We start from the raw sequence: 23,952 nt of genomic DNA on the forward strand, positions 1-23,952 counted from the left end.
AGACCGTTGGAGGGCCGCCACATACTGTGCTCCTCTCACTGACCACCAGTGAAAGAGGTGCCCCTTCCTGAAGTGCGGCGGGGGGCCGGATAAATGGCCTCAGGGGCCCACGGGCCATAGTTTGGGGACGCCTGCTGTAGTCCCAACTACTCGGGAGGCTGACGCAGAAGAATTGCTTGAACCTGTGAGGCAGAGGCTACAGTGAGCCGAATAGCTGGGACTACAGGTGTGTGCCACCACAACTGGCTAATTTTTGTATTTTTTATAGAGATGGGGCTTCGCCATGTTGCCCAGGCTGGTCTCGAACACCTGGGCTGAAGCAATCAGCCTGCCTTGGCCTCCCAGGGTGTTAGAATTACAGGCGTGAGTGACTGCACCCAGCTTAAAGTCTTGAACATTGTTTTGATATAATTTCCTGGTTGTTTCAGGAAAGGATAAATCTAGTCTCTGTTGTTTCATCATGGCAAGAATGAAACAATTTTTCATATAGAGTTTTACATTTTCTTTGGCATGGGAAGAAGTTTGAATAGAATTAGAAAAATTGATTTATATTATATGACAATTAGGTATTGGAGTTAATACCACATATAAATATATTCTGAACGTTACCTCTGCTTAGCTTTAAAAAAATTTACTGCTGAGGTAATTGTGAAGTAATTGCATAATTTTATTGCTGAGGTAATTTTTACTTTAAATAGACCTGTTCTCAGGCTTGGTCCCTTCCTCTTGAGATGAAGATAGACAACAGAAGTTTGAAGGAAATTCACAGGGAACAGGATACAGGTTTTGAATCTGGCCTAATTGAGCCCCATAGGATAGGACCTAATGTCAATTCACACACAACTGGTGGCAGAATCTAGGACTTTCTGGATCATTTCCTAGAAAGTCCTTTTAAAGGTTTTCTTTTGCTCTCAGCACTCAATGGGTAAGGTAGACAGCTGCATGATGATAACTTTATGTGGGTTTAATGTGTGTATGTGTGTTTCAGTTTTAAATTTTTACCCGTTTGTTTACTATATTTTAAAGGTTTTGAGCAAATCACCTGGTCAGAAGTTTTGGGAAGAGATAGTCTTTTAAAATAATATGTAGAAAAAGTTTCTTGGATAAGATGAAATTAGAAGAGGATCTTGAAAGATCAAAATGGAGTGTTAGGTTGTGTGAAGGCCATTATAAGCAAATAGCTTCTTAGAGAAAAGGAAATGACAAGGACCATTAAATAAAGCAAAATGGGGTACATGATAGAAAAATAGTGGGACATGAAGCTGGGGCAGGACTGACAAAGTACAGTGAAGCACTTATAGACAGTTCTAAAGGGTGTAAAGGAGTGTTAAGTGTTCAATTGGTTATTATATTACAAGGATGAAGTAGTTTATAATAAAGATAACTTCTGGTATAGATTTTGTAAGACCAAAGTTGAATTTGTGTTTATAGTTGTGATCAATAATTACTGTGCAACCAATATACACAAAGCACTATATTAAAATTGTTGTAGGTGAGGTGTGGGTATAGATGAATTGCTTGTTCCCAAATAATTCACAATTTACCCCAGAGCACCAGATGTGTTTGATGTATATGTTGACAACTAAGGAATAATTACTAGAGTTGTTTAAAGATGTTCAGAAAAGAGATTTTGACAAGAACTTGAAGAAATGAAAGGAGCAGAAGTTTAAGTCACTCTTTATTGTGTGGAAGTACTAAAAAATTTGAACTTTTGGGTTCAAATTTTGAGTCATGTGTGCATGTGCTTTTAAAAATCATTAAACCTCAGAATCCATGGGAAGGATTTATATGCAGAGAATGGGTCTTGTTTTCACTTAGGAGAGCAATCCTGGTTGAAAAACACCTCTCTGACGTTAGTAAAAAGTAAAGGTCAGGTGTGTGGCTCATGCCTGTAATCCCAGCATTTTGAAAGTCCAAGGCGGGAGAAATGCATGAGGCCAAGAGTTCAAGACCATCCTGGGAAACATAGCAAGATCCTGTTAGTACAAAAAAGAAAAGAATTAGCTGGGTGTGATGGCATGTTTCTATAGTCCTAGCTGCCTAGGAGGCTCAGGCAGAAGGATTGCTGGAGCCCAGAAATTCAAGGTTGCAATGAGCTCTGATCATACTACTGCACTCCAGCCTGGGTGACAGAGCAAGACCCTTTCTGAAAAATAAGATTAAATAAAGCAGAATGATAAACAGTAAGCTCTAGTGCTCTTCCTCCTGTTCTGTCCTACCACCCCACCAACTAGTAAGTCTGGAGAAAAATTGTAAGAATAATAATTTATGAATGGAGAAAGGAAGGGGGAACAAAAAAGAATAATAATTTAAATTCTCTCTACTTCTGTGGTTTTGTAATGTAGATATGTAAGTTATATATCTAAAATAAAAATTATGAGATACAACTTGTACTTTGTAGCATAACAAAGTAGATGCTTTTGTTTAGGATTTATTCTTTCCTTCTCCAGATGTAGATAGATGATTCTTTGGTTGTGTTAACTCTCTTTGATTCAGAAAACATAAAACTTTCAACATTTTAGAAAATTAAAATTTAAGAAATATGAAAATATCAAATTCTATAAAGAAACTTTTTTCTTAGTTTTACTGTAGCTATTACTTTTTAAAAATAAGTGCATGTGGCAACTCCAGAAAGATAAGAAGAAATGGTTTAGTGTAGTGTCAAAGATCTGTTTGATGAAAGTTAATAATTGATAGCTTTAAAGTTGAAGTAGGATAGTTTTTTTCCCCTTGTGTGTTAAATGTGCTTTTCTTTTTTTCATTTTAAAAACACAAAGGCTTTGGCAGAGATGAATTTATGGAGGTAAGTCTCAAGTGTAATAGGACTGCATTTTTACAGAGGAGGGGAATGTTGCTAATTTAAATTTTGAGTGAGCCATTATTTATGTGGTTTAAAACTTTGGCAATCCAGCCGTATTTGTTCCCTTTTATATTCTATTATTTGGAATCATATTTTGCTTTTTAGCATATTTTGGGGGCTGACATATGAGAATGAAGAAACAGAAAGAGTTTATTTATTTATTTATTTATTTATGAGATAGGGTCTCACTCTGTTGCCCAGGCTGGAGTGCAATGGTGCAATCTTGGCTCATTGCAACCTCTGCCTCCCGGCTTCAAGTGATTCTCTGGATTCCCAAGTAGCTTGGATTAAAGGCATGTGCCACTGTGCCTAGCTACTTTTTGTATTTTTTGGTAGAGATGGGGTTTCACCATGTTAGCCAGGCTGACCTCAAACTCCTGACCTCAAGTGATTGGCCTGTTTTCAGTCTCCCAAAGTGCTGGATTACAGGTGTGAGCCACTGCGCCCAGCCAGAAAGCATTCTTTTTAAACTAGTAAATGTATTTTATGATTTAAAAAAATATAGTAAACAGGAATATTTGAAACTTTAATTTATGTATCTTTATATCCTACTAAAATGTAGTTCTGTATTGTCCAGTATGGTAGCCAGCAACCATATGTGTCAGTTGAGTACCCCAAATCTGGCTGGTTTGACTTGTGAGTGATATGCTGTAAGAGTAAAATATATACTAGATTTTAAAACTTGATTTGAAAAAGAGATTATCTTGGTAATTGAAAAAATTTTGTTTACCTATTGAAGTGACATTTCAACTGTATTTTATAAAATAAATTATTAACATTAATTTCAGGCTGGGCATGGTGGTTCACTTCTGTAATGCTAGCACTTTGGGAGGTCTCGGTGGGAGGATTGCTTAAGCCCAGGAGTGGGAGACCAGCCTCTCAAGGTGCCATCTCTATTTAAAAAAATATATTTTTTTCATCTTTTTTTTTTAAGCTTTTAATTGTAGTCACTAGAACATTTAGCATTACATAAGTAGACTGCATTATATTTCTTTTGGACAGGCTGATCTAGATGATCTAATGTTCATATTATAATTTTACCACCATAGCATTACCTCAGTTTTCCTCAGGATACTCTCCATAAAACATCTGGCAACACCAAGAAAGTGAAGAGCTTGCTAGCAAAATAGGTATTTTCATGTCTCTATTTAAAATTTCATGTATTTTTAATCATAGGAAAGGTCTTTAGATCTTAATTTGAAGTCTTTATTCTTGTTTTATTGAGGATTTTTAAAATCAGCTGTCTGATTTCCTAAAGAATTTAATGATACAATTAATTAAAAGAATTTATTTTACTGCCTTTTCTGTGGCAGTTAGCTTAGCTTAAGATAGTCTCTTGAAATTAAGAAATCTAAGAAGTGAGGTTGGCTAGGCTTGTCTGTCTGGAATGTCTGTATAAAATAATCTCTATACTTTTAGTTTCTGATCATAATATTTAGGAGGAGCCTGTAAGCCTTCTCCAAGCCCTGATCTTAAAGAAACACAGAAAAAAATAATCAGTATTTTTTTCAGAACTAGAGAGATCCTTGTCATTTAGGTACCTTTCTTCTGTGTTGTCTCTGAGGTGTTTCCTGTTCTAATTCCTTGTGTCTTTTCTGAATCTCTCTGTTACAGTATTTGTATTGCTGTGAGACATGAATTTGTGCTTTATTTTGTTGCTGTGAAAGGATGTGATTCCTCTCTGAGTTAGGCATGTAGTTTTGCTATGGTCTGACTATTTATTATCCTTTAAAATTCATGTGTTGAAATCTTATCCCTTGGATCTGGCCCAGTAGTAATACAATGGGCCTTTGGGAGTCTGTAATCCTCATGGAACTAGTGCCATTATAAGAGGCTTGAGGGAGTCCTTTGGCCCCTTCCACCATATGAGGGCACATAAAAGCCTCCATCTATGAGAAACAGGTTCTTACCTCATGTCAAACTTGCAGGTGCCTTGATCTTGGGCTTCCCACCCTCCAGAAGTGTAGGCAATAAATTTCTGTTGTTTAAAAATTATTCAGTACAAGATATATTGTTATAGAAGCACAGATGGACTAAATGAAGTTTGTTGTTACTCATTTTCCTTTCTTATAGCTGGTAAGTTGCTGTCTTTCACCTAGCACATTCATATGCTGTTTCTTTAGTGTTATATTACAAAGAGATGTTTGAATCTCGTGTTTGAAAAGTTGCTTCCTCCATAATAAATCTCTCTGCCTTTTTTTTTTTGAGACAGGGTCTTTGCTCTGTCATGCAGACTAGAGTGCAGTGGTGTGATCACAGCTCACTGAAGCCTTGACCTCCTGGGCTCAAGCAATCCTTCCACCTCTGCTTTCGGAGTAGCTGGGACTTGTAGGCACACTACACTATTTTTTTTTTTTTTTTTTTGGACAGAGGTAGGGTTTCACCATGTTGCCCAGGCTAGTCTCAAACTCCTGGGCTCAAGTGATCTGCCTGCCTAAGCATCCCGAAGTGCTGGGATTATAGTTGTGAGCCACCTTTCCCAGCATCTCTGCACTTTTAAATGCCAGTGTATTTAGCTTCCCAGGTGTTTTTATCATACAGCATTTTCTTAGATCCTTTCTTAGCTCCTTATAAATTATCTTAGCAGTTTATAAATTACCAGCTGGCATGCTGACTAGTTGCTGTCGTATCCTGCTGAGTTCTGTTATCCATAGGAAAACCTTATGCTGAGTACAATAGGATATTCAAAAAGTTTAGTATCAACTTTTTTCAGATAATTACAGATTTTTATTTGTGGTGTTCACCTTGCTTATGAACTTCAGACTTGTCTTTTCAACTGCTCTGCTTATTGTCTACATGGATTTTTCCCCAAGTATTTCAAACTCCAGATATGCAAAAGAGAACTCCTTCTTTTCCCTTTCCTCCTTTGTTTTTTCAAATCATAGTATTGTAGATAAGCTTTTTTGGGGGGTTGTTTATCATCTGCATGCTGCCATACACAAGATGTTCTTTTTTCTTACATGGCCATCATGAAGTGTGTACTCTCTCATTTCCTTATGTAGGTGGCATCTTGGTGAGGAGAAGTTTTGATTCTCAGAAGCAAAGATATGGTGAAGGTCATTTGCCTAAGATAAGATCGAGATTATTCTCCATGTTGGAATATTTTCTTGTTCTCAACTTATTCCCAGTCCCACCCATTAGGGAACTGAAAATGCTTTCGCCCTACAAAGTCTGCCAAACTTCTGAAAGAACCACTTCTAGACTCTTCATTTTTAATACTATTTGAAGTCCAATTGGTATATTGGCACCCTCCCTCGCCCCATCTCACTAATGTGTGGCTGTAGCCATTTTGAATGGCTGCCCTTGGATCTGGAGCTACTCTAAGAGAACCTTGTAGTTACCCAGTTAGGAGACAGGATTGTGTGTTCACTTGTTGATAGAAAACCTCTTATGTCCTAGGCTGTCATTCTGGGAGGATGAAAGAATCTAGGCCTATGAATTACTTACTATATAAAAATTGCATGTAAGAAATGCCCAGGAGGCTACACAAACCTGTGGGGACACCTTAGATTACAGTGTACAAATATTCCTGCTTGGACAGTATTCTTTTTCTTTAATCTGTGTTAGTCAGAATTCTTGTGTTAGAAGGAGATTATGATGGGATGGGGTGGGAAGTGAGGCAAATTATTCCCCCACTCCACCCCACCCAATTTTTTTGAAACAGGATCTCACTCTTACCTAGGCTAGAGTGCAGTGGTGCGATCATGGCACACTGCAGCCTCGACTTCCAGGACTCAGGTGATTCTCTCACCAAAGCCTCCTGAATAGCTGGGACTATAGGTGTGCACTACCATGCCTGGTGAATTTTTTGTATTTTTGTAGAGATAGGGTTTCACCATGTTGCCTAGTTTGGTCTCAAATTCCTGGGCTTAGGCAGTCCACCAGCCTCGGCCTCCTATTTTTTTTTTTTTTTTTTTTTTTTTTTTTTTTTTTGCTTTGCAATAACTCCGGGTAAGACAGTGAACCCATGTGATCTGAGAGGAGGAAAATATGTCAAAAAGTTTTAGATATACTTCTCACTAGCCCACAGACCTATGAGCAATGCTGTATTACCGTTTTTCTAGCTCCCAAGCTCAAGGGTTTGTAAATTGTTGACTTTTAGGCAGTGTGCCCCTCCCACACCATGTCAGAATATCTTAATTATACTGAAACTAGGTGGAAACCTGTTTAAAAGCCTTCCTGAGTTGAGTTGTTCATCATCACATTTAGCAATAAGGAATAAATGTGTTTTATTCTAACTACATAGTCTCTAAAGTGTACATATTCTTAAGGAACAAGTTAATTATTTTTCTACATGCTACAGCTGAGTAGTTCACTGGGAGAGACTTCATAGTATCAATTCAAGTATTACTGCTTCTGCAGAATGTTCTGACTCTCACATGGAAGGACTTCTTCATTATAAAAATTCTAAAGTTTTTCCTTAGAGAATTTTAAAATTTGCTGAATGACCAGGAAATTTGAAAAGGCAAATATGAAGTAATGCATATTTATTCATAAAATATATCCAAAATAATCTTTTTTAAAATGTAGTAGTTATGGTTTTTAAAAAGTTTAGAAGAGCTTACAATAATAAAGTGCAGTCGATTCTCACTGAATCTTTACTATCTTTGGTGCCATTAAATAGATACTTTTTATAAATATTGATGAAGTGATAAAAATTGATGAATAATATGCAGATAAATGTGTAGTTCTTTTTTTTTTTTTTTTTAACCCCCTGAGGTGGAATCTAGCTCTGTCTCCAGGCTGGACTGCAGTGGTGTGATCTCAGCTCACTGCAACCTCTGCCTCCCAGGTTCAAGTGATTCTCCTGCTTCAGCCTCCGGAGTAGCTGGGACTACAGGAGAGTGCCACCATACCCGGCTAATTTTTAGTATTTTTAGTAGAAATGGGGTTTCACCATGTTAGCCATGATGGTCTCAATCTCCTGACTTCGTGATCTGCCTGCCTTGGCCTCCCTAAATGCTGGGATTACAGGCATGAGCCACCGCACCTGCCTGAGAAATGTGTAGTTCTTAAGTGTAGGGTTTGAATTTCAACAAGTGTTTATACCTGTGTATAACCCACAAACCTATTAAGACTTAGAAGGTTTCTGTCATCTTAGCAAATGTCCGTCATCTCAGAAATTTCCTTTGTGTCCTTTCTAGCAACTCCGCCCTCTGTCAAAACTTCTCTTCTACCTATCCTTTTTTGAATAATGGCTTTATTCAGATATTTATATACCATATATTTAATTAACCCATTTGAAGTGTACAGTTCAGTTGTGTTTTGTTTACTCACAGAATTGTGCAATTGTCAACACAATCAGTTTTAGAATTTTTTTATCACTCCAAAAAGAAAGTGCACACTCATTAGCAACCCATGTTTCCCTGACTACCTCCACCCCTGCTACAGTCCCCAGCAGCTGCTGATCTATTTTCTTTATTCTAGATATTTCATGTAAATGTATTCATGGAATATGTGCCCTTTTGTGACTGGCTTCATTAACTTAGCATAATGTTTTCAAGGTTCATTGATGTCATAGCATGTATCAGAACATCATTCCTTCTCATGGCTGAGTAGTATTCCATTGTTTGGTTATACCATATGTTGTTTATTCATTCATCAGTTATGGACATTTGGATTTTCCTTTTTTTTTTTTTTTTTTGAGACAGAGTCTTGCTCTGTCACCAGGCCCAGGCTGGAGTACAGCAGCACAAGCTCGGCTCACTGCAGTCTCTGCCTCCTGGGTTCAAGCAATTCTCCTGCCTCAGCCTCCTGAGTAGCTGGAACTACAGGTGCACGCCACCATGCCCAGCTAATTTGTGGTGGTGGTGTTGTTTTGTTTTTGTTTTTTTTTTGGGACAGAGTCTTGCTTTGTCGCCAGGCGCCAGGCTGGAGTGCAGTGGCGTGATCTCAGCTCACTGCAACCTCCACCTCCCAGGTTCAAGCAATTCTCCTGCTTCAGCCTCCTGAGTAGTTGGGACTACAGGCATGTGCCACCATGCCCAGCTAATTTTTGTATTTTTTTTTAGTAGAGACGGGGTTTCACCATGTTGGCCAAGATGGTCTCGATCTCTTGACCTTGTGATCCGCCCACCTCGGCCTCCCAAAGTGCTGGGATTACAAGCGTGAGCCACCATGCCCGGCCTGGATTTTCCTTTCTTTCTTTCTTTCTTTTTTTTTTTTTTTTTTTTTTTTTTTTTTTTTTTGAGACGGAGTTTTGCTCTTGTTACCCAGGCTGGAGTGCAATGGTGCGATCTTGGCTCACCGCAACCTCCGCCTCCTGGGTTCAGGCAATTCTCCTGCCTCAGCCTCCTGAGTAGCTGGGATTACAGGCACGCGCCACCATGCCCAGTTAATGTTTTGCACTTTTAGTAGAGACGGGGTTTCACCATGTTGACCAGGATGGTCTCGATCTCTCGACCTCGTGATCCACCCGCCTCGGCCTCCCAAAGTGCTGGGATTACAGGCTTGAGCCGCCGCGCCCGGCCGATACAAGTCCCTCATGATCTGCAAGTGCTTTTCTCCCATTCTGCAGATCGGGTGTCCCCAAACTACGGCCTGCGGGCCACATGCGGCCCCCTGAGGCCATTTATCCGGCCCCCCGCCGCACTTCAGGAAGGGGCACCTCTTTCATTGGTGGTCAGTGAGAGGAGCACAGTATGTGGCGGCCCTCCCAACGGTCTGAGGGACAGTGAACTGGCCCCCTGTGTAAAAAGTTTGAGGACGCCTGCTGTAGATTATCTTTCCACTTTCTTGGTGGTAGCCAGTAAAGTACAAAATGGTTTTAATTTTATGAATTCCAGTGTATCTATTTTTTCTTTTGTCACATGTGCGTTTGATCATATTTAAGAAGGCTTTACCTAACTCAAAGTCATGAAGATTTAGTCCTGTATTTTCTTCTATATTATGCTTGTTCTTGAAATTTATATAGGTGGAATCATATCGTATGTACCTTTTGCACCTGGCTTTTTTCATTCTACCTAACATCTATAATATTCATCCATGCTGATGCATGTGTCATTAGTTTCTTTCTTTTTTATTGCTGAATAGTTTCACCATGAATGAATGTACCACAGTTTGATCACTTATTTTTCTGAACATTTGGATTGTACCTGGTTTTGGGCTATTGTGAATAAAGCTGCTATGAACTTTCAACTATATCTTCTTTGTACATATGTTTTCATTTAACTTACTAGACCACATGGAAATGTATTTTCACTTTATGAGGAATTATCAAACAGTTCTGAAATGTGTTATACTATTTTATACTTTTAATTTTGATATGAGTTACAATTGCTTCCATCGTGGCCAACATTTGGTATAGTCAGTCTTTAGAATTGTAGCCATTCTAGTATGTATGTAGTTTGGTTTTAACTTGCATTTCCCATGATAACTAAAGATGTTAAACGTTTTTCAAGTACTTATTGGCTATTTGATTATCTTTTTTGGAAAGTATCAGCTTACATCTCTTAGTCATTTTTTAAAATGTGGTGTTTGGCTTCTTAGTTTTTGACCTTAAGGGTGGGTTCATATATTCTGTATACTAATCTTTTGTTAGATACCTGTATTGAGACTTTTTTTCCCTTAGTCTCTGGTCTAGCTTGCCATTTCATTTTTTAAATTAGTATCTTTTGAGGAGCACAGCTCTTTAATTTTGGTGAAGTCCGGTTTTCTAATCTTTTCTTTTATGGTTACTATTTCTTTATGTCCTGTAAACAAATTTTTACCTACCCCGAAGGTTGTGAAGAGGTTTTCCTATATTTTGTTTTTAGGAGTTTTATAGTTTTGTTACATTTAGGCTTATTCACTTTAAGTCATTTTTACATATGATATGAGATAAAGCAGAGACAGTATTTTTAAATTGTGTAATGTCTTGAGATGTTTTATTTGTAAACATTCCTCACAGCTTTGTATAATTGGATGTGCTATTTCCATATTCTTGGAAGGTTGACTGCTTAATCTTCTCTAACCCACGAATGCTATGAATTCACTTAATATTCTTGCCCATCCTAGAAGTTATATTAAAAGCTCAGCAATCCAAGACCTTCTGATTCTCTAAAAGCCTTCTGTTTAGGCGCTTCTTCATCTAGACTTGAATTATATCTTGAACTTAGGTGTAACTTGGGAAATACCATTACTTTCTCTGAACTGCGTATCTCTGTTGATAGTGATGCAATTTAATTGAGATGTAGCAAGCATTCAGTAAATAAGTGAAGCAAAGAACTAAGGTTTAGATTATTTGAGTAAAATTTATTTCTCTATTCCATCTACAATTCTTAGGATTTAGAATCATATGGAAAATTACTTAGGTAACCTTATTTTTCCATAAGATATATTATGGGCTTACTGAAATAATATGTATTTAAAAACATTATTGAAAGTAAAACATCATCATTAATTCTTTTTTTATCTTTTTCTTTTTCCTCAGGAACCTTGTTCCAAATTAATTCTTTTTCTCAAGTAAAATTATTTATAGTAATTAGTTGATGCTTACTTTGGCTGTTTGGTACATTTTTATGTTTTTAGCAATATTTGGGAAATTTTATTTTAATTATTGTTGCCATGAAAATATGTTAAATTTTCCCTCAATAGGGATAGAATTTGTTTGCTTAGTTTATACTGTTGTGTTACTGAATATGACATACCTGGAATTTGGAATTTTAAAATTTTGGACTTACACGATTTTATTTTGATAGTTAATATACTTTGCATTGAACTAAATGTTCTAAGGGATATAAAGAGGAGTCACATATAAATCTGGCTCTCAAAGGGTGCTTCTAATAATCTGCTAAGTAGGATTCAACCTATATATGTTTCTTTTCTTTCTCAGCTTTTGTATTTTATGAATTGTGTTGTGAGTATTTGTTGTACCCTAAGCGAATGACTTTTCCTGGAAGAATTACTGGAAGTGAGTAGTAGCTATGTTAAATAGTGATAGAGCCACATTTTCTAAACTTCCTTTATAGCTGGTGCATATGTGAAAGAAATAAAAGACTTAATGTGATTAGTCATTGATTGGCTCTTAGAATTATCTTAACCCATCTTTCATCAGATAAGGAGGAGGCCTAATACAGGGATTTCATGAGTGAAGAGGTCCCAGTTTAACAGTGTAAGCCCAGTAATAAATAGCAGCTGTTAGCTGCTCTGAGTTTTAGGGGAGACTATAGGGATTATGGAAATTGATCAGATTAAAGTCCTGCATTTGAAGGAAGAAGCTCCCATGCAGCTGTATCCTGTCATTACTGTGCAGGAGTGTAGACTGGTTTTATGTTTTTATTTTTCAGGAGAATCTAGAATTATAAATAAAGTATAAATGCATATAAGCAAATACATGAAATCCTCCAATTTTAATGTATTAGTAATAGCTCAGTTTTTTACACAAACACTGCATAGGCCACATAAATACTTTTTGTTTGGGCAAATTAATTCTGCATGTGTGAAGCAAAATGAAAAAAGAGAAGTGATTTGGTTAATTTTGGGGGCTCTGCCTTACTTTTAAGCCTTGGACATAGTGTAAACATTTTAGAATTAGTTATTTCGTAGATTTATTGAATCTCTTCCAAGTGTAAGTTCTTTTTTCCTGAAGCCTATCCATCTACTTTTCTCATCAGATATCCCCCAATTTGAAATGTTAGTGGAGATGAAGGGGGATTATAATGGGGCTAGTAACTCAAAAATATTTACCTTAATTTGCTTTTCAAATTTTCAAACTACTATGATAGGTGAAAAAATGTAGCAGTAATTTTATTGATGCTGACCAAAATTTATTTAAATTATGTATATTATTAAACTGTATTTTAAAACAGTGGCTAAATTACAGTAATCAAGCTCTAAGTATCATCACTGCCTCTTCTAATATCACTGTTAGATTAGATCTTGAACAGTTTTTAATTATGTTTTAGATTGTTAGAAACGGATAGTAAATCTTTAAGATCTGTAAATGGGTCAAGAAGAAACAGTGGCTCTTCTCTTGTGTCGAGTTCATCAGCCTCTAGCAACCTCAGTCACCTTGAAGAAGATTCTTGGATTCTTTGGGGAAGAATTGTTAATGAATGGGAAGATGTACGCAAAAAAAAGGAAAAACAAGTTAAGGTATTCATGTTCTTTGTTGACATTCTTATTCTCATTCCAAAGTGTGTCAGGCATAACTTAATAGAGTATTAGAAAAAAAACCCAAATTCTGACAACTTTCAAGCTGTATGTTAAAGAGGTCTGCTTTATTTGTTTTCACTTACTTTCACCCCTAGAATTTTAATTTGAAGACATCAGTTGTTACAGAGGTCCTGATAATGTAGAAATATAAAATGTACAGCTGAAAATTATTTACTTATTATAGAGACTTTGTTGCTTAGGCTGGAGTGCAGTGGTGCAATCGTAGCTCACTATAACTTCGAATTTATGGGCTCAAGCTGTTCTCCTGCCTCAGGCTCCTGAGTAACGATGACTACAGGTGTGTGCCACCACACCTGGCTAATTTTTTATTTTCACTTTTTTGTAGCAATGGGTTCTTACTTTGTTGCCCAGCTGGTCTGAAACTCCTGGCCTCAGGCAGTCTTCCTGCCTTGGCCTCCCAAAGTGTTGTGAGCTACCATGCCCAGCCTGAAAATTGTTTTAGAAATTAAATTCTCTAATTATATAGGTTCAGAAATGAAGTTGTAATATCCTGAATTCTTGAATTACAGTATTTTCCTTTTTTTTTTTTTTTTTTTTTTTTTTTTTTTGCCTTCAGTAGCCCTTTGAATGATGGGTACTGTACCATCATTCACAGCTTTGCAGGTTTCAGGTCCATTACCTTAAGAGGCCACACACTGAGGTGAAATGACCATTATTAATCCTCTGACCAGAACAGGATACACCTAAAGCCCAATCTTACCCTTGGCTTAAAGGGTTCCCTAGTCTTATTATAAAACTAGTTTTGTGAGTTACAAATTTGATGAAGTCTTCCACTTCATTCCAACCCCCTAATAAGTGTCCTTTGCTTGCAAGATAGGCTTAAATAATTCATTTAAAAATTTTTATTTTATTTTTAGGAACTTGTCCGTAAAGGGATACCTCATCACTTTAGAGCAATAGTTTGGCAACTTTTATGCAGTGCACAAAGTATGCCAATTAAGGATCAGTATTCAGACCTACTGAAAATGACCTCACCTTGTGAAAAATTGATCCGAAGGGACATTGCTAGAACTTATCCTGAGCACAATTTTTTTAAGGAAAAAGATAGCCTTGGACAGGAGGTTTTATTTAATGTAATGAAGGTAAGTTTCATTTATTTATTTTTACTCAGTTTTATTTATTTATATTTTGAAATGAAATGAATTCCTGGAAGGTTGAAATCACACATTTTTCATGATGAAGCATGACCTCCCACCACAGTAATCAGTTGCTTTGGCAATAAAATTGGTTTTAGCACTATTTTTGCCTTAATTCTGATGGCTACATTACTGTATAGTGTAGACGACTTGTTAGAATATTTACTACATTATTCAGCATTAGTTGATAGAAATGCGATAGCTTATAAATCACATACCATAGAGGGCTCCTCATAAAAATGGATAATTCACCATCTGTGAAGTCCAGAGCCTGGGATGTGGGTTTCTCCTGGCAGATCTGAGTTTGTATAGTCAGCAAATTTTTCTCCTTGCTGTGACCAGCATTGTTAAGAACACTTAGCCCTTGAAAGGTGTACCATTGTCATTTTTTCTTCAATTTTTTTTTTTTTTTTTTTTTTTTTTTTAAGAATCAGGTGAGGGGATCATGGGTTTCTCACAATGAGAGAGACCGATCATAGCTACATGACAACCTCTAGTTGTTCCTCCTCACATTTATTCAGTAGAGCTTTAATAACAGAGGTTCCAAGCGAACATGCTTCTGGATAATTAACATGGGTTAAAAAAGTGGTTTTACAAATGATAAAAGCTCAGGTTCCAATACTGAAAGTAAATACCATTAATGGGTACTCTCCCTGGTTGAACTCCTGTTTTTTTTTGTTTTTTGTTTTTTTTTTTGAGACGGAGTTTCGCTCGTTACCCATGCCGGAGTGCAACGGCGCCATCATGGCTCACCGAAACCTCCGCCTCCTGGGTGAAGGCAATTCTTCTGCCTCAGCCTCCTGAGTAGCTGGGATTACAGGCACGCGCCACCATGCCCAGCTAATTTTTCTTCAATATTGCCATTTCCCTTCCCACGGTTACTTTCTCTTTCAGCTGTCTCTGTGAAATACCGATTCTTGTTTAATCATTTCATTTAGCCAATCCTTTGCCTTAAACCTAGTCTAGTTTTATCCACATCAATATAAATTTTACTTGATTTTTAAGCCCTATCACCTTCCTGAGTACAAATCCCTTTATTTTATTTTATTATATTGTCTTCAGGAGCTACCATGTTTGAATTGGGAAATTGTCAAAACAAAATTTCATGTAATAAAACATTTGCTTTTTAAATATGTATAGGATAACATCTATAACAAGCAAGCAAGAGCTTTTCTAAAAAACAAATGGTCAAGGAAGGTGTAACTTACCATGTATTTTGAACAACAGTTTTTTACTTTTTAGGCTTATTCTTTAGTGGATCGTGAGGTTGGTTACTGTCAAGGAAGTGCTTTTATAGTTGGATTGTTGCTTATGCAGGTAAGTTAATATAAGTATTAAATGTCCAATGAAATTCTTAATTCAAGTTAAATTGGAGAGTTTAAAAAACATCTTTGTTTTTATTAAATATAAGTGGATATTGGGCATTTTTTTCTAGGCATAATTCAAAGACAAATATTTAGTTGGCACTTTAAAAGGGAAAATGTGTTAAAATAACATGCAATAATATCTTACTACCTAATGAAATTTCAACTTCATGATATATACATTTTTACTATAATAGTCTAAAGTTTGTATCTACAGTATTTTAAAATCTTACTTGTCAACATTTAATGAGGAGTAATCTTTTTCTAACCAAGGAGGGAATAATTAAAGTGTTGGTAAGAAAATCTTACTTATATTGTATAACATCTTCAGAAGTTTATAGAGAATTTAATTGATCATGGAGCTAAAGGCTTGTTATGCATACCTCACTGCATGCTCTAAAATAGTTATTGAGTAGTTTTGCAGTGGGTTTGGGTGGGATGTTTTCAGAATTCATGCATAGGATAATCATAGCTTTGAAGGGAAATGGCATATAGTATTATCTCTTTTGCTTTGTTGAAATGTTAAGTCCATCTTACTCTTTATTTAGTCTCAGATTTCAGTCCTGAAAAGGAATCATGGAGATGACTTGGTTTGAGTCATATAGGATGGTTTTGCAACTCAGTTCTGCACATGTTGTATGAATTTAGAGTAGATTATTTAACCTCTCTCTGAGCCTTAATAAGATAATACTGTCTACTTTCAGATCAGTTGTGATTAGTTCCCTTCAAAGCTGTGATTATCCTGCCCCTGAATTCTGAAAACATCCCACTCAAACCCATTGCAAAATTACTCAGTAACAAAGTTATATCCTTGAGGGAGTAAAAGTGGCTGAGTACCACTATATTAGAGCATACAGTGAGGTATACATAACAGACCTTTAGCTCCATGATCAATTAAATTCTCTGTAAATTTCTAAAGATGTACAATATAAAAAAGATTTTCTTACCAACACTGTAATTATTCCCTCCTTGGTTAGAAAAAGATTACTCCTCATTACTGGAGGTTATTTGAGGTAATGTTATGTAGAAGCCTAGCATGGTATTTGGCACATAGGAAAAATGCAGTGAAAGTTCATTGACTTGCCCAAGATCACACTTCCTGGTAGATAAAAGCAGAGTAGGAATCAGAAACTGTTTCCCGATGCTTTGCTTTCACTTCCCAACTTCTCTGAGTTTTGAAGCTCTGTTGCTATCAGGACTATACACATACTTGTTTTCTGAACTTTTTAAACCAAGTAAAAAAATAATTTTTACTTTGTGTTATAGCATATGTAAGAACACATAAGAAGTGCTCCCAGTGGTTATTGATTTCTAAGTGGAATTATGTTATAAATTATACAATGCAAAACTAGATTTGTTAATGTTAAGGTATAGTTGTTTAGCAGAATTACGATTTTTCAGCTTGTGCAGTGGCAGTTTCGTAGCCAATGAGGTTTATCCAAGGTGTGATTATTGCTAATTGAAAATTATAATTTTCCTAATTTATAATTGTTTAGTATTGGTAGATCTTTCATTATCGAACTGAGACATCCTTATTATCAGTCTAGTGATTTTTGCTGTGGTTCTGTTCCTTTTATTTTCTTGTTAACGCCACAGTAACTTTTAGTATTCATTTCTCTTGGACATCTAAAGAGCAGTTTTTTCCTGCTTGAGGTATGAATCTCTCAACAGCTGACCTAGCTTTCTAGGAATCCTTTGGATCCTGTGAATCCTCTAGTAACCACAGTTTCCTTCAAAACAGAGCAAGCAATGGTGTAGAGATACGAACTTCAATAAGTATTATTACCATCATTGGAGTAATAAATGATATTTTGGTGATTGATTGACTTAGCTGTTGTCAGTGTCAGCAATATACCAACACAACAATGATGATCACTTATGGTCCAGGGCCATAAGGTAGAAAAAGCTCCTCTTTTCATTTTAAAAGTTTATGCTCTTATTCCTTATGCTATATTGTCTCCCATAACTTTAGTTTAGAAATGTAACTCAGAGAGTCTGATAAAATTTGTAAAGTTAGCATATATTGTATCAAAATGGTTAAAACTGCTAGATATGTATGTTTTGTGTATACCTTACCCCTATAAAATTTGGTATATCGCCTGCATTAGACCTTTGCAAAAGACACGAAGTCTTATCAGCTCAGAGTCACAGAGAAAGGACGTACACCACATTGCTCTAGGACTCAAGTGTCTTGATTTCTTTCTAATGGAAAGGAATGACTATAAGGCAACTTGGTATATGCCACTCTGTGTCACATGTTTTCATTTTGCCACCATGGTTTCAGTTTTTTTGGGAAAGACCTAGTGATATTTTTTCTGTCTTCTTTTCTTCTTTCTTCAAATTACTTCAACTTATTTTTTAAAATGTTGCCATTAAAAAATTCTCCCCTAGTTCCCATATCATTGTTATTGCAAAGAGGAGAGGGAATGAAACTTGTTTTAATATGTTCAAAAGAGAAAAAATTGTTGTAAGACAAAAAGGGAAATTATAATTATGTACTGCGCAATAACATTTTGGTCAGCAGTGGACTACATGTGTGATGGTGCGCCCATACTTTACTTTTTCTATGTTTAGATACACAAATATGTGTCATCATGTTACAGTTGGCCTGCAGAATTGAGTATAGTAACATGCTGTACAGGTTTGTAGCCTAGGAGCAATAGGCTGAATAGCATGTAGCCTAGGTGTATAGTAAGCTATGCAATGTAGGTTTGTGTAGGTGCACTCTATGATGTTTGCACAATGATGAAATCGCCTAAGGACATACTATGCCTCAGTAATCTCTGTCCCCTTCCATGCTGTGGGAAAGAAAACAACTACCTTAGGGGAGAGCCAGCTTCCAGTGTTGAAATATTCTTAGGACAGATCCAGATTTCAGCTAAAGGAAGAGAGGAACATTTGGAAGAAAGACTGAGGATATAGGTAGACTATTCTGTTGATGGCAGGATGTGGGTTCCAGAAAATGCTGTGGAAAAGGTTGAGGAAAGATTGGAAATGGGTCAGATTAGGGGAACAGTAAAGTCATATACGATGAAAGTCCTGGGATTTGGGGCTTCTCATAGTGACTGAAATAATTCAGTGGGGCTGTGGGGCTTGATCGAATTCATAGAGATAGTCTCCAAAGTAGAATTGTGGCCATTTGTGTTGGGAGGAAGGAAGAGCAGGTTTTGCCAAGAGTAACTCTTGGCTCCTGTCCGTGGCTGTGTCAAGGCCAGGGAAAATGTCTTGTTATTAGCAGCAGTCTTCAGTAAGAATAAGGCCTGGAGATCTTTTGGGGTGTTCCCTTTTGAAGCACACTGGTATAATGAGAATGAGTGAGAATTAGCAGATTTTATTATTTTGAGAAAGATGGCTTAACAATTTGGATAGTTATTTGCCTAAGTTTTCTGAATGTCTTTGTAGCTCGTTACAGAGCTTTCACATTCATTATCTTATTTGATATGATTTCCTAATGATTTACACATAAACATGTGAAATTGGTACCTTTAAACCCCAATTTCAGATAATGCGATAACGTAATTTACATGTTCTTTTATTGCTTGTGCCACATCATACGATTTTTTTGCTCAGAATCCTCAAAAAACCTTCTCTCTTACTTAAGGTAAAAGTCAAAATCCTTACAGTGGCCTCTACAGCCCTCTGCATTTGGTTCCCTGTTATTTCCCTCCATGGTATAACCTTCACTCATAATATACTAATTTAATAGTTCTCTATTTGCTCTTTCTTGAGCATGCCAAATGTAATTCCATTTCAGGGCTTTTGTACTCTTTGGTCTTCTGGAACTGTTCTTTCCTCAGATGCTCCCTTGCTTTCTTCAGGATTCTGCCTAGCTGTTACCATATCAGGGGACCTTTCCTGATCTACATCAATAGCCGTGTGTCTCGCCAGCATTCCCTATTACCCTACTTTACCTTATTTCTATAGCACCCATCACCATCTGATACATCTATTAGTTGATTTATTCCATGTCTTGTCTGTCTCCCTCCATTAGAAAGTTCAGGTTCCTTGAGAATAGATATTATGTTTATTTTGTTTACTGGTGTATACCCAGAGAGAGAAAAGTATCTGACTATAAATCAGTATTTATTGGTTGAATTAATGAGTGAGGCAAGTTGAGGCAGTTGGTTTCAGAGGTTGTAAGATTGTCCAACTTCTCATTCTTGGTGATAGAATGGGAGACTACTAGAACTTTCTGATTTTTAGCTCATTGCTCTTAACATTGCAACACACAGCCACTCAGTGCTTATGGTTGGCTGGGTACTTGGTTTAAGTATCATCTGGGCTATTTGCGTATCGTAGAACGTTAACCTATGTTGTTATTTTTCTTTCAATGTAGATGCCAGAAGAAGAAGCTTTTTGTGTATTTGTTAAATTAATGCAAGACTATAGACTTCGTGAACTTTTTAAACCAAGTATGGCAGAATTGGGCCTTTGTATGTACCAGTTTGAATGTATGATACAGGTAAACGTGCAGTATTGATCAAAGGACATGTTGCCTTTATATTTTTTCTTCTCTTGTTCTGAGTGCCAACTAAGCAAATTTAATGTTAAAAGCATTAAAGCGCTTAAAGAAATAAATGTTTTAATTACATGATTGATTTTTGGTTGGTTAACATACACTTTGACCTGCTTTCAAATGAAGTGCTATCTTTAGGTAGATCACCGTGTAGAACTTGACTCCAGTTTTTGTATTCAAACCTTAAGCAATTCTGCCAAATGTGCTATAAACCCTTTACCTAAGCACATGAACTTTCTTATTGTATCCTATCATTGTTACATAGTCTAAGCTCTTTTACAGGAGCTTTATGATATTATCACACTGACATCAGTCCATTTACTTTGAGACATATCTGTCTCTTGGAGTCCTCGCCCCTGCCTTTTTACTTTTTTCTTACATTTTTGCTAGCCCGTAATTTTTTTTCCTGTAATGTTTTCTTCTTATGTTGCTAATTAAAGACAAGTTATCTAGTGACTGTATGAAAATGGAGAGAATAGGAGCAGAATCAAAATCAAGGGAAAAATACCTTTGAAGTATTTTACCTTTCTGGAATTTAATTTTTATATTTTATATATTTAAATAAGTTTGCTATAGTGTAAGTATTTTCATTTATTTAAATTTCAATTTCATTTAAATTCGAATTTCAATTAAATGAGCAGAATTTAAAAAAATAGGTTAATGATTCAGCTGGCATGAGAGCCATTTTTATTAGTTTCCTCTCTCCTAGCAGCCTTATAAATTCCTGTTTTTTCATCTGTGGTGGGAGCAAGGGGATATGTAAAATGTTCTTACATTTTATTTTTATTTTTTAATTGACATACAATAGTTGTACATTATGGGGTACATCTTTTTTGTTTTTATGTATTTTAAAGGAAAAGCCAGAATAGGTCTTGAGGTTATTTTATTTATTTATTTATTTCTTCTGAGACACAGTCTAGCTTTGTCACTCAGGCTGAAGTACAATGACACAATCATGGTTCACTGCGACCTCCTGGGCTGAAGTGATCCTTCTGCCTCAGCCTCCTGTATAATTGAAACTATGGGTGTACATCACTGCACCTGACTAATTTTTTATTATTTTTAAATTTTTATTTTTAAAATTTTTTGTAGAGACAGGGTCTCACTGTGTTGCCCAGATTGGTATTGAACTTCTGGGCTCAGCCTTCCAAGGTGCTGGAATTACAGGCATGAGCCACTGTGCCTGGACTTGAGATGATTCTTAATTAACTCTTTTCCTGAAAGAGTAAGCTTATTTTTAGCAGCCTTAAACTCTCTTGGTGTTATATTTTCAATTAATGTATGTCATTTATGGCCAGACACAGTGGCTCATGCCTGTAATCCCAGCACTTTAGGAGGCTGAGGTCGATAGATTGCTTGAGTCCAGGAGTTCGAGACCAGCTTGGGCAACATGGCAAAACCTTGTCTCTACTAAAAATTTTAAAATTAGCTGCACATGGTGGTGTGTACCTGTAGTCCCAGCTGTCTGGGAGGCTGAGATCAGAGGATTGCTTGAGCTTGGGGGGCAGAGATTGCAGTGAGCCAAGATTGTGCCATTGTACCCTAGCATGGGTGACAGAGTGAGACTCTATCTCCAAAAAAAAAAAAAAAAAGTCTCATTTATGTTTTGAATTACTAGAGTTGCTGAAACAGCTGTATTTTGAGTATTTTTCCTATTCTTTAGGAAGGTAAGAGTAGGTGATCAGTGGTAGATAGTGCCTGAAAGTATTTTAACATACAGTTTCTTTCCTTATAAACTTTTTAAAAAAAACATTATGGTTGATAGAAAAGTATAGAAAATGTTAGTCACTCATGTATCCAACAGGATTAAACAAATATAAAACTTTTATTTCAGTTTCTTTTTATTAATAAATATTATATTCAAAATTCGAACCTCACATATCCGAATGTTTCAATTTCTACATCTTACCTTTTCCATATGATGCTTGATCTAATCTTTGTGTTTGGTACAGGCTAATGTAATATAAATATAATGATCTAATTTAAAATGCTCAATTTTACTATGTTTTAACTAATTATTTTCTTCTCTTTAGGAGCATCTTCCAGAGCTCTTTGTACATTTTCAATCTCAGAGTTTTCATACCTCAATGTATGCATCATCCTGGTTTCTGACTATCTTTCTTACAACTTTTCCACTACCAATTGCAACAAGAATATTTGATATCTTTATGTCTGAGGTAAGCTAATGGAGAGACAAGGAGCGGGAGCTGAGCAAAGGGATTGTTGAGTGTGTGAGAGCAGGGCAACGAAGAGAGCAATGAAGGAAAGCCATGTGTCCCATGCAAAAGTACTTACATGGATAATCTCATTTAAACCTTAAAATAACCCTGTAAGTTAGATACTGTTTTTATTCTATTTGTTAGATGATAGATAAGGAAGCTGAGACTTAGAGAAAGGTTAAGTAGCTTGTCTGTGAACACACAATACATAAGTGATGTTGTAACCAGGATTCAAACATAGGCAGTTTGGAGCCTACACTGTTAATCATACCTCTTTATCACCTCCTAACTGATACAGTGAAAGTTAGTGAGAGGTAAAATTTGTCTTACAGTTAGTATTGTTGCAATGCATCCGTTATCCAAAGAGAAAAGACATAATAAGCATGTTTCTTCTATTCTATGAACACGTTTCAGGTTGTTGTCCTTTTGCCAGCAGCACATAGTAGTAACCCTTTGTTTTCTAGTCTGTGAACTCAATATTAGTTGTTATTAATTACATCTTGGAAAATCAATTTGTAGTACCTATCTAAATTAGTTCAGATCAGAGTTGGCCAAGTATGATTCATGTGCCAATCAGATGGACAGGTTTTTGTGCCAAATGTGTCTTTCCACACCTGTTTTTGTTTGTTTGTTTGTTTGTTTTTAAATAAAGTTTTCCTGGAATACAGCACTGACCATATATTTACATGTTGTATATGTCTGCTTTGGGTTTGTAGTGGCAGAGCTGAGTAATTTTGACAGTGTAGCCTACCAAACTGGAAGTATTTGCTCTCTGACTCTTTACAAAAAATGTTTGCCAGCCTTTAGCTTAGATTCCTAAATGTTTACCTTAGTATTATTTGAAATGACTTGTTTTTGTTGATGGAAGAGTAAGATAAATTTGGATTTATTTAATTTGTTTCCTTCTTTCCTCAGGGTTTAGAAATAGTGTTTCGAGTAGGATTAGCACTTCTTCAAATGAATCAGGCAGAACTGATGCAACTCGACATGGAAGGGATGTTACAGGTAATTTCATAATTATTTCTTTCTTTCTTTTTTTTTTTTTTTTTGAGATGGAGTCTCACTCTGTAGCCCAGGCTGGAGTGCAGTGGCGTGATCTCGGCTCACTGCAACTTCCACCTCCCAGGTGCAAGTGATCCTCCCCCTGCCTGAACCTCCTGTGTAGTTGGAATTACAAATGTGCACCACCATGCCCGGCTGATTTTTGTGTTTTTAGTAGGGACAGGGTTTCACCATGTTGGCCAGGCTGGTCTCAAGCTCCTGACCTCAAATGATCTGCCTGCCTTGGCCTCCCAAAGTGCTGAGATTACAAGCATGAGCCATCGTGCCTAGTCCATAATTTATTTAGTGTCTTTGGATTTCACTATTAACAGCACTAAATCATTCTTATGCTTTTCTTTTATTGTGTCTTAGCACTTTCAAAAGGTCATTCCACATCAGTTTGATGGAGTCCCAGACAAGTTAATCCAAGCAGCTTACCAAGTCAAATACAACTCAAAAAAAATGAGAAAGTAAGTATTTTATATATTTTTTGGAAATTCAGTGGAAGTGACAAAACATTCTAGTGGTACAGTTTTCCTCCTTAGGTTATAGAACTATTATTTTCTTTGGTAGTATTGGTTTCAATATAACATAAAGCTAATGTTAGAATGTGCTAACTTTAATAGTGGTACATGGGACCGGCATGTACTACCTTTAAAAC

General features: G+C 36.4%; 1 protein-coding gene and 1 pseudogene across 6 annotated transcripts in view; both read left to right on the forward strand.

Annotated features, from left to right (window-relative positions):
* The window catches only part of EVI5 (ecotropic viral integration site 5), a 215,300-nt gene that overhangs the window by 44,230 nt on the left and 147,118 nt on the right, over positions 1 to 23,952 (forward strand). For 5 of the 6 annotated variants that reach the window (XM_074381419.1, XM_039460946.2, XM_074381421.1 and 2 more), the window contains exons 3-9: positions 12,745 to 12,934; positions 13,873 to 14,097; positions 15,394 to 15,468; positions 19,852 to 19,977; positions 22,065 to 22,208; positions 23,166 to 23,255; positions 23,664 to 23,761. In XM_074381419.1, the coding sequence (XP_074237520.1) occupies positions 12,745 to 12,934; positions 13,873 to 14,097; positions 15,394 to 15,468; positions 19,852 to 19,977; positions 22,065 to 22,208; positions 23,166 to 23,255; positions 23,664 to 23,761 (948 nt within the window). Of the gene's footprint in view, positions 1 to 2,777; positions 2,804 to 12,744; positions 12,935 to 13,872; positions 14,098 to 15,393; positions 15,469 to 19,851; positions 19,978 to 22,064; positions 22,209 to 23,165; positions 23,256 to 23,663; positions 23,762 to 23,952 lie in introns of all 6 variants that reach the window. The other variant, XM_074381423.1, reaches the window with a different exon arrangement.
* Positions 16,914 to 17,036, forward strand: LOC120360552 (U4 spliceosomal RNA; annotated as a pseudogene).

The sequence above is a fragment of the Saimiri boliviensis genome, chromosome 11, assembly GCF_048565385.1.
Source record: "Saimiri boliviensis isolate mSaiBol1 chromosome 11, mSaiBol1.pri, whole genome shotgun sequence".
Taxonomy (NCBI): Eukaryota; Metazoa; Chordata; class Mammalia; order Primates; family Cebidae; genus Saimiri; species Saimiri boliviensis.